The sequence below is a fragment of the Oncorhynchus mykiss genome, chromosome 13 (genome assembly GCF_013265735.2).
Source record: "Oncorhynchus mykiss isolate Arlee chromosome 13, USDA_OmykA_1.1, whole genome shotgun sequence".
Taxonomy (NCBI): domain Eukaryota; kingdom Metazoa; phylum Chordata; class Actinopteri; order Salmoniformes; family Salmonidae; genus Oncorhynchus; species Oncorhynchus mykiss.
This window is the reverse complement of record NC_048577.1, coordinates 2,493,015-2,503,751: the sequence shown is the minus strand read 5'-3', so window position 1 is coordinate 2,503,751 and position 10,737 is coordinate 2,493,015. Positions and strand designations below refer to the sequence as shown.

The 10,737-nt window shown below is 40.6% G+C and overlaps 1 protein-coding gene across 1 annotated transcript; it reads left to right on the top strand.

The window, feature by feature from the left end:
* On the top strand, positions 1-6,458 carry LOC110487163 (zinc finger protein 239-like). Its single transcript, XM_036942270.1, has 4 exons — positions 1-498; positions 1,054-1,151; positions 1,309-1,486; positions 5,191-6,458. The coding sequence occupies exons 1-4, from the start codon at positions 252-254 to the stop codon at positions 5,970-5,972; spliced, it is 1,305 nt and encodes a 434-aa protein (XP_036798165.1). The 5' UTR covers positions 1-251; the 3' UTR covers positions 5,973-6,458.
* The last annotated feature ends 4,279 nt before the right edge of the window (positions 6,459-10,737 follow it).

Here is a 10,737-nt window from a genome sequence, read left to right as displayed (position 1 = left end):
CAACAACACGACAACTCTTTCAATCACCTCGGTAGCTTGCTAGCCAACGTTAAACTGAACGATTGAGGCTTTAGACCATGTTTGTGTACATTAGCTAATCTCAGTGTTTTAAACACTTTTCAGGTGACGTTTCAACTGGTTAACTTTAACCTAATTTGCTTATTCATTTTGCAAAGGTGTTAAATATAACGTGACTGAGGTTAGCACTAGGCTAGTCGCTAATGCTACCTAGCTAGATAACATCCCAGACCATGAGCTCACTAAACTACTCCTCCCCTGGTAAAGAAGAGGAGAAAGAATCTTTCAGAATGAAAAAGGAGGAAGAGGAGGTTGTTATAGTGAAAGAAGAAGAGGATGTTATTGGGAAAGAAGAAGATGTTATAGTGAAAAAAGAGAAAGCACCTTTTAGAGAGGAAGAGGATGCTATCTCAATAAAGGTGAAGAAGGAAGACGTTTGGGGAGTGAAAGAGGAGGAGACAGAATATCAGATTAACACCAGTGAGTACCATCTTAGAAACAGGGACTATGCCGTTGTTGAACTAATGTGGGTTTTTTAAGGGGCATTCTACTGAAGTTCTACACTTGAATATGTTGTTCAGTACTCTATAAATTGTTAAATGTTCATTCTGCAGTTGGTTCATATATTTTGGGGACTTTTAAATGAGATGTATTGAATTCTCCATGTGGTCTACATTAAAGTTCTCCTCATCTTTTATTTTATTTGACCTTTATTTAACTAGGTAAGTCAGTTAAAAGAACTAACTCTTATTTTCAATGACGTCCTAGAAACAGTGGGTTAGCTGCCTTGTTCAGGGGCAAAACAACAGATTTTTTTACCTTGTCAGCTCGGGGATTGGATCTTGCAACCCGTTGATCTTGCAACCTAACCACTAGGCTGCCAACAGGCTTTTAAAATTCAATATTGGTGCGTAATTTCTACTTAAAATATTGTTTTTAAACGTCACATTTTAGAGGCTATTTTAGATATGAATGTCTATGATTGTAATAGATGGTCGTAGGTTTACCATCTGTTTGATGTTCTCATTAACACAGGAGAGAGACATGACTATCCTGGATCCTCTGGGGAGCCTCAACAACATCCTGATGCTGACGAGGCAGAGAAGAGTCTCTCCAGATCAGATCACCAGATGGTACAGCTTGATCTGGTCTAGCATACAGCTTGGTCTGGTCTAGCATACAGCTTGCTCTATCGGGGGCTGGGCTGGGTTTCTGTAAAGCACTTCATGACAACAGTGACGTCAGCATCCATAATCATATATCTCTATGTCCCCTCTTTATGGTTACCAGGACAACGCAAGCCCTTCCGCCCTCCCGGAGTCCCCGTGTCGTGCCTCTCCCGGTAGCACCTTACTGCTGGGTATGAAGAGGTTGTCTGTGCTGCTGGTGGACTGCAGGAAAACAATGGGGCTGAGTGTAACTGTTAGAGGAGGAGAAGAGAAGAAAGGATCAGATTTTACACATCAAAGTAAGTGCTGTAGTTCAGTTTGAACAAATACAACAGATCTGCCCACTGGTATCTGTTACCAGGACAACCAGCAGAGTTATGTTAGTAGACAGGAAGATTGACTCGTGGATATGGATGTTATGAATATCATAACACTGAAAAAGGATTCTGCCAATGAAGAGAGAAACCAATAGGCCATATAAAACCTTGATGAAAGTTAGCTTTAGAGAGAAACCAATAGACCATATAAAACCTTGATGAAAGGTAGCTTTAGAGAGAAACCAATAGACCATATAAAACCTTGATGAAAGGTAGCTTTAGAGGGAGAGTTTCAAGATGATCCAATGTAAGGTGCTTGTTTTACAAAACCTTCCCTTAAAACATTACAGATGTTACATTGCCTGTCCCAGTCAACCCCCCCCCCCCCCCCCCCATCTTTACAAGACTCTAGAACAGGCAAACAAAACTCCATACACTTCAATGTGGTCTGTATTGCTTCATTAACATCTGATATACAGAACTTGTTTACAATGTCAAATATATATATTTTTAAAACAAGCTCCGTAAGCCTTTTCTAAAAGCCATGAAATATGACTGAATGAAAAGCTTTTCTTGTGAGACTTGGCCCCCGTCTCTGTAATGGACAAATTTAATTTCCTACTTTATCAGGTCAAATAAAGCCTGAACTCCAACATATAGACTTTAAAGAACATGGTTTAATATATATACTATATAGACCTTAAAGAACATGGTTTAATATATATACTATATAGACCTTAAAGAACATAGTTTCATTTGGAAATGACTCACTTTATTGATTTAATATGTAACCGACGCCAGTGTGCTGCTTACAGTTTAGTTTCCTCCTCTGTCCCCACACTGGACTCAAACTAGTGATCCTCTGCTTCTCAACACATGTGACCGCTCTCCTTGACAATGAACCGATGGAGCTATAGAAAAGGTACCAGTTGGACAGCTCCATCTGTGACGTTTCAAGCTGTGGAGTGAGTTTAAAAGGTACCAGTTGGACAGCTCCATCTGTGACGTTTCAATCTGTGGAGTGAGTTTACGGCACGTTCTCACCTCCGTTACACTTGTTCAGGTTGACTTTCCCATGGAATCGACCATATACAGTACCAGTCAACAGTTAGGACACACAACTAGTCATTCAAGGGTTTTTCTTTATTTTTACAATTTTCTACATTGAAGAATAATAGTGAAGACATCAACTATGAAATATCACATATGGAATCATAAAGTAGTCAAAAAATTGTTAAACAAATTATTCAAAGTAGCCACCCTTTGCCTTGCACACTCTTGGCATTCTCTCAACCAGCTTCATGGGGAAGTCACCTGGAATGCATTTCAATTAACATATATGCCCTGTTAAAAGTTGATATAAGTTGGTATACTGAAGATAGCCCTATGTGGTAAAAGACCAAGTACATATTATGGCAAGAACAGCTCAAATAAGCAAAGAGAAATGACAGTCCATCATTACTTTAAGACACGAAGGTCAGTCAATCCGGAAAATGTTAAGAACTTTTAGTTTCTTCAAGTGCAGTCGCAAAAACCATCAAGTGCTATGATGAAACTGGCTCTCATGAGAACCGCCACAGGAAAGGAAGACCCAGAGTTACCTCTGCTGCAGAGGATAAGTTCATTAGAGTTACCAGCCTCAGAAATTGCAGCCCAAATAAATGCTTCACAGACACATCTCAACATCAACTGTTCAGAGGAGACTTTGTGAATTGCTGCAAAGAAACCACTACTAAAGGACACCAATAATAATAAAGAACAGACTTGCTTGGGCCAAGAAACACAAGCAATGTACATTAGACTGGTAGAAATCTGTCCTTTTGGTCTGATGAATCCAAATTTGACATTTTTGGTTCCAATCCCCGTGTCTTTGTGAGACGCGGAATAGGTGAATTAGAGGATCTCCGCATGTGTGGTTCCCACCGTGAATCATGGAGGAGGAGGTGTGAGGGTGCTTTGCTGGTGACACTGTCAGTGATTTATTTAGAATTCAAGGCACACTTTACCAGGTTGGCTACCACAGCATTCTGCAGCGAGACGCCATCACATCTGGTTTGGGCTTAGTGGGACTATCATTTGTTTTTCAACAGGACAATGACCCAAAACACACCAGGCTGTGTACGGGCTATTTGACCAAGGAGAGTGATTGAATGCTGCATCAGAGATGACCTGGCCTCCACAATCACTCGACCTCAACCCAATTGAGATGGTTTGGGATGAGTTGGACCACAGAGTGAAAGAAAGCAACCAATAAGGGCTCAGCATATGTTGGAACTCCTTCGAGACTGTTGAAACAAGCATTTCAGGTGAAGCTGGTTGAGAGAATGCCAAGAGTGCAAAGCTGTCAAGGCAAAGGGGGGCTACATTGAAGAAGCTCAAATACATAATATATTTGGATTTATTTAAAAAAAAAAAATGTTTCTACATGATTCTATACGTGTTCTATGCGTTCTATACGTTATTTCATAGTTTTGATGTCTTCACTATTATTCTACAATGTGGAAAATAGCAAAAATAAAGAAAAACCCTTGAATGAGTAGGTGTGTCCAAGCTTTTGACTGAACAGAAATATAAATGCAGCCTCCCGAGTGGCGCAGCGTTCCAAGGCACTGCATCGCACTGCGTTACTACCGATTCCGGTTCAATACCCTCGCAGCCCGCCACGACCGGGAGAGCCATGAGGCGACGCACTATTGTCCCAGCGTCATCCGGGCTGGGGGGAGGTTTTGGCCGGTCAAATCAAATAAAAATTGTATTTGTCACTTACACATGGTTAGCAGATGTTAATGCGAGTGTAGCGAAATGCTTGTGCTTCTAGTTCCGACAATGCAGTAATAACCAACAAGTAATCTAGCTAACAATTCCAAAACTACTACCTTATACACACAAGTGTAAGGGGATAAAGAATATGTACATAAAGATATATGAATGAGTGATGGTACAGAGCAGCATAGGCAAGATGCAGTAGATGGTATTGAGTGCAGTATATACATATGAGATGAGTATGTAAACAAAGTGGCATAGTTAAAGTGGCTAGTGATACATGTATTACATAAAGATGCAGTAGATGATATAGAGTACAGTATATACATATACATATGTGACAAAAATTGGGGAGAAAAGGGGGGTAAAAAAATATTAATATTTTTATTTTATATACATCAAATATTTCATTATTTTTACCCAAAATATCATGACATTAGTGATTATTCAAAATGTTAAACATTTGTGAACAGCGTGTGAAACCCTTGAGACAACAGGGAGATGTTACTGAGGTGCTTTGTGTCTGTCTCCAATGTAAAAAACAAGTGTTTGACTTCCACACAAAATGACTTCTTTACTTATTTTAGGTTTAAGGAAGTGTGTAGGTCACATTCTGTATCGTACAGCTATGAAAGTTATATATTTAGAACCACCTGCTTGATAGGAATCCGGCTATGTCTGTGTCTTAAGTGTGATAACTGTGTTTTGTGTTATGACTAAAACAGAATGAGTAATATTACCAGGAAGCTCTTCAACATGATTTGTTTTAAAATCACACAAAGATTGTTTTAAATTATGAAATGTTTGAAAACTGGCCTCAGGTTATTGAGGGATCTGATTTGGATTAAACCTCATAGCAAGGCAGTTTTATCATGTGGAGATTTCATTCTGGTCTCTCTTTAAATAAACAATGTATTTGGCAGGAGGAAAACCAAACTTGGAGGAACCAGAGATGTCCAATCCAGCAAGACGACACCTCTGCTCTCAGTGTGGAAAGAGTTTTATCAAGTTAGGAAGCCTGAAAGCTCATGAGCGAATACACACAGGGGAGAAGCCTTACCATTGCTCCCATTGTGGAAAGAGTTTTAGCCAGTTAGGAAGCCTGAAAGCTCATGGCCGAATACACACAGGGGAGAAGCCTTACCACTGCTCACATTGTGGAAAGAGTTTTAACCGCTTAGGAAGCCTAATTGCTCATGGGCGAATACACACAGGGGAGAAGCCATACCATTGCGAACAGTGTGGAAAGAGTTTTAACAAGTTAGATAACATGAAATCTCATGAACAAATACACACAGGGGATAAGCCTTACCACTGCTCCCAGTGTGGAACTAAGTTTACCAAGTTAGGAAGCCTGAAAAGACATGAGAGGACACACACCGAAGCAAAGCCTTTCCATTGCGCCTTGTGTGGAACGAGTTTTAACCATTTAGGAAACCTGAAAAGACATGAGAGAATACACACAGGGGAGAAGCCTTTCCATTGCGCAAAGTGTGGAAAGAGTTTTAGCTTGTTAGGAAACCTACAATCTCATGAGCGAATTCACACAGGGGAGAAGCCATACCATTGCACCCATTGTGGAAAGAGTTTTAACCAGTTAGGAAACATGAAATATCATGAGCGAAATACACACAGGGGAGAAGCCATACCATCGCGCTCAGTGTGGAAAGAGTTTTACGGAGTTAGGAAAGCTGAAAGCTCATGAGCGAATACACACCTTACAAATGTCACTTAAAAGGCATGTGAGAATCCACAGAAAAATAACTTCTCCTAGTATGTAAACTGATATTTCACATCACCTTTAAGTTCATCAGAGAACATACACAGTGCTCCCATTGTCTTCTATTGTTGACTGAGAATGTGTTTACTTGTTTATACCATATAAAATGAAATTAAATTGTAAAAAATATACTCTAAAATATATTTGTATGTCTTTGTTAGAAAATATTAATTGAATATGGACTATGTCAGTTTGAATACAGAGTAAATCAGATTCCATGTGTCCAATGGTCCTTTTTTAAACTCCATGTGTGTTTATCTGGGTGTCATTCCTCCAGCACTACAGATAATCAAGTGATATTTGGATGTGATGCATTTGCTCCATTTTTTCACGTTTGCATCGTCTGATGATTTAATGACATGAAAATGTACACTGACTCGCCCACGGATTAAATAAAGAATCTTGGTTTGACTTGGACTCCAGCAGATCCTTATTTTATAATATCCACCACAACTCTCCTACAGATTGCTGTTTCATCATTGTCTCAATGAAGGGCATTTACAAACCTCCCACTGGTTGAATAAACTTTGTTTCCACATTTCAACAAAATAATTCCATGTGATGTTTGATTAATGTGGAAAACTGATTGGATTTGTAAAAAGCCATGAACATCAGGTATTTATATTTATTTTTCACCCAACTGGCAACCTAAATCCAATGACAGGTGACATTTTATGTTTCACCCAACTGGCAACCTAAATCCAATGACAGGTGACATTTTATGTTTCACCCAACTGGCAACCTAAATCCACTGACAGGTGACATTTTATGTTTCACCCAACTGGCAACCTAAATCCAATGACAGGTGACATTTTGTGTTGATTTCATGTTGAATTCACTTTAGTTGAGGACTCAAAGAAATGTAAATAGAACCTAGATGTAGAACTGACGTCTGTGCCCAGTGGGCTGGTTTGAATAAGCAGCAGGTGTTGGATCGATATCCACCTTAGTAGCTAAGTTTCTGTACAATTTACCACAGATTTTCATGTGAATATTTTAAAATCTTTATAAAATGAAATACGTTTTTTCCCACCAGAAATGTTTCCACTTATTGCGGATAAAAGTATTTGCGTTATGACGTAGTGCAAAAATTAAAAAACTTGCTGTTAAAGTCCCATCTACAGAAGTTAAATGGGTTTCCATCGCATTTTCAATTCTACAGATGGTTTTAAAACCTGTTGCGTTATATAGCAAACGTTGTCATGGCACGTGTTGCCGACAGCTCACAGATACAGTGGGAGTAGGCTACCAACAGTTGAAGTCAGACGTAAACATAAACATCATTCACTGTATCATAATTCTAATGGGTCAGAAGTTTAATTGACTGTGCCTTTAAACAGCTTGGAAAATTCCAGAAAATGATTTTGTGGCTTTAGAATCTTCTGATAGGCTAATTGACATCATTTGAGTCAATTGGAGGTGTGGATGTATTTCAAGGCCTATCTTCAAACTCAGTGCCTCTTTGCTTGACATCATGGGAAAATCAAAAGAAATCAGCAAGACCCCAGAACAAATATTTAGACCTCCACAAGTCTGGTTCATCCTTGGGAGCAATTTCCAAACGCCTGAAGGGACCACGTTCATCTGTACAAACAATAGTACGCAAGTATAAACACCATGAGACCATGCAGCCATCACACCGCTCAGGTAGGAGACTCATTCTGTCTCCTAGAAATGAACATACTTTGGTACAAAAAGTGCAAATCAATCCCAGAACAACAGCAAAGGACCTTGTGAAGACGCTGGAGGAAACAGTAAAACTAGTCCTATGTCGACATAACCTGAAAGGCCGCTCAGCAAGGAAGAAGCCACTGCTCCAAAACCACTGTAAAAAAGCCAGACTACAGTTTGCAACTGCACATGAGGACAAAGATTGTACATTTTGGAGAAATGTCATCTGGTCTGATGAAACAAAAATATAACTGTTTGGCCATAATGACCATCGTTATGTTTGGAGGAAAAAGAGGCGAAGAACACCATTCCAACCGTGAAGCACAGGGTGGCAGCATCATGTTGTGAGGGTGCTTTGCTGCGGGAGGGACTGGTGCACTTCACAAAATAGATGGCATCATGAGGAAAGAAAATTATGTGGATATATCGAAGCAACATCTCAAGACATCAGTCAGGAAGTTAAAGCTAAACCTTGGTCGCAAATGGGTCTTCCAAATGGACGATGACCCCAAGCATACTTCCAAAGTTGTGGCAAAATGGCTTAAGGTCAACAAAGTCAAGATATTGGAGTGGCCTTCACAAAGCCCTGACCTCAATCCCATAGAAAATTTGTGGGCTGAACTGAAAAAGCGTGTGCGAGCAAGGAGGCCTACAAACTTGACTCAGTTACACCAGCTCTGGCAGGAGGAATGGGCCAAAATTCACCCAACTTATTGTGGAAAGCTTGTGGAAGGCTACCCAAAAGGCAATGCTACCAAATACTAATTGAGTGTATGTAAACTTCTGACCCACTAGGAAGGTTATGAAAGGAATAAAAGCTGAAAGAAATAATTATCTCTGGTATTATTCTGACATTTCACATTCTTAAAATAAGATGGTGATCCTAACTGACCTAAGACAGGGAATTTTTACTAGGATTAAATGTCAGGAATTGTGGAAAAGTGAGTTTAAATGTATTTGGCTAAGGTGTATGTAAACTCCCGACTTCAACTGTATATACACTGATTAAACCAAACATTTGGAACACCTTCCTAATATGGAGTTGGACCCTCCCCTTTCTCCCGCAGAACAAACTCAATTCGTTCCACAGGGATGCTGGCCCATGTTCTCCAATGCTTCCCACAATTGTGTCAAGTTGGCTGGATGTCCTTTGGATGAAGTGGAGGCTCCTCAGAGGAGGAAGGGGAGGCTCCAGAGAGGAGGAAGGGGAGGACCCTGAGAGGAGGAAGGGGAGGCTCCTGAGAGGAGGAAGGGGATGCTCCTCAGAGGAGGAAGGGGATGCTCCTCAGAGGAGGAAGGGGATGCTCCTCAGAAGAGGAAGGGGATGCTCCTCAGAGGAGGAAGGGGAGGCTCCAGAGAGGAGGAAGGGGAGGCCCCTGAGAGGAGGAAGGGTATGCTCCTGAGAGGAGGAAGGGGATGCTCCTGAGAGGAGGAAGGGGATGCTCCTGAGAGGAGGAAGGGGATGCTCCTGAGAGGAGGAAGGGGAGGCTCCTGAGAGGAGGAAGGGGAGGCTCCTCAGAGGAGGAAGGGGAGGCTCCTGAGAGGAGGAAGGGGAGGCTCCTGAGAGGAGGAAGGGGAGGCTCCTCAGAGGAGGAAGGGGAGGCTCCTCAGAGGAGGAAGAGAAGGCTCCTGAGAGGAGGAAGGGGAGCACCATCCTCCTCAGTGATTTTCATAAAAATGTAAATGGTAAAACATATAAAAAGTAAAACCTTTTTTTAGATAAAACTATAGTAAAGATAATCACGTCACCAAATAATAATTTAAATGTGAGTATCATGTAGTGGTCTAAACCTATCGCTGTTACATTGAACTGGGTGAATGGAATATGAATGACAGTAGTCTAATCCTATCGCTGTTACATTGAACTGGGTGAATGGAATATGAATGACAGTTGAATGACAGTCATCCAACATGCTGTAGTAGAAATAAGGCCATGCTCATGAAAAACAAAATGGTCCTCCCTCATCTTAAACAGCACTGACCACCACTGTTAGGGTGGTGGACCATTCTTGGTACACATGGGAAACTTGAGCTGAAAAACTGTAGTGTTGCAGTTCTTGACACAAACTGGTGCACCTGGCTCCTATTACCAGACCCTGTTCAAAAACACTTACACATTTTGTCTTCCCCATTCACCCTCTGAATGGTACACATGCACAATCCATGCCTCAATTATCTTGGGCCTTAAAATTCCTTATTTAACCTGACTCTCCCCCTTCATCTACACGGATTGAAGTGGATTTAACTAGTGACATCAATAAGGGATCGTAGCTTTAGCCTGGATTCACCCAGTCTTTCTAAGTCATGGAAGGAGCAGCTGTTCTTAATGTTTTGTCTACCCAGTGTAAAGCACTACAGATAATCAAGTGCTATTTGCATGTGATGCATTTGTTCTGTTGTTTACAGGATGATTTGTATCGTATAGAGCGTGGCTTTAAGGGAATAGTGTCGTCACATCTAGATAAAAACGAATGTGAAAATGAACAGAGCAAATGTATATCAACACACTACCTATTCATAGAAGTATTTATTAATCATCTACATATTCATATTAAGCTTCTACGTCTGTATACAGGAAAGTATTATTTGTAAGACGTAAGAGAAAATATATCTGTTTATTGTTAAATTATTACGACGTTCTTTCCATCACAAAAAGTGTAATAACTATTGTTTCCAAACTGCGTTACCCACTCCAACCAGCAGGTGGCGATCTGCGTCTTTCAGGAGATGCTTCTTGTGTGACGTATAATGGACTGGACGGGACGCTTCCTCAGGAACAACAACACGGCTACTCTTTCAACCACCTCGGTAGCTTGCTAGCCAACATGAAAAGAATAGATTGACGCTTTACACCGTGTTTGTGAACATTAGCTAATCTCAATGTTTTAAACACATTTCTGTTGACTTATCAACTGATGACCTTTAACCTAATTTGCTTGTTCAATTTGCAAACTTGTTTTTAAGATTGATACTGAGCCTAGCACTAGGCTAGTCGCTAATGCTAACTAACTAGCTAACA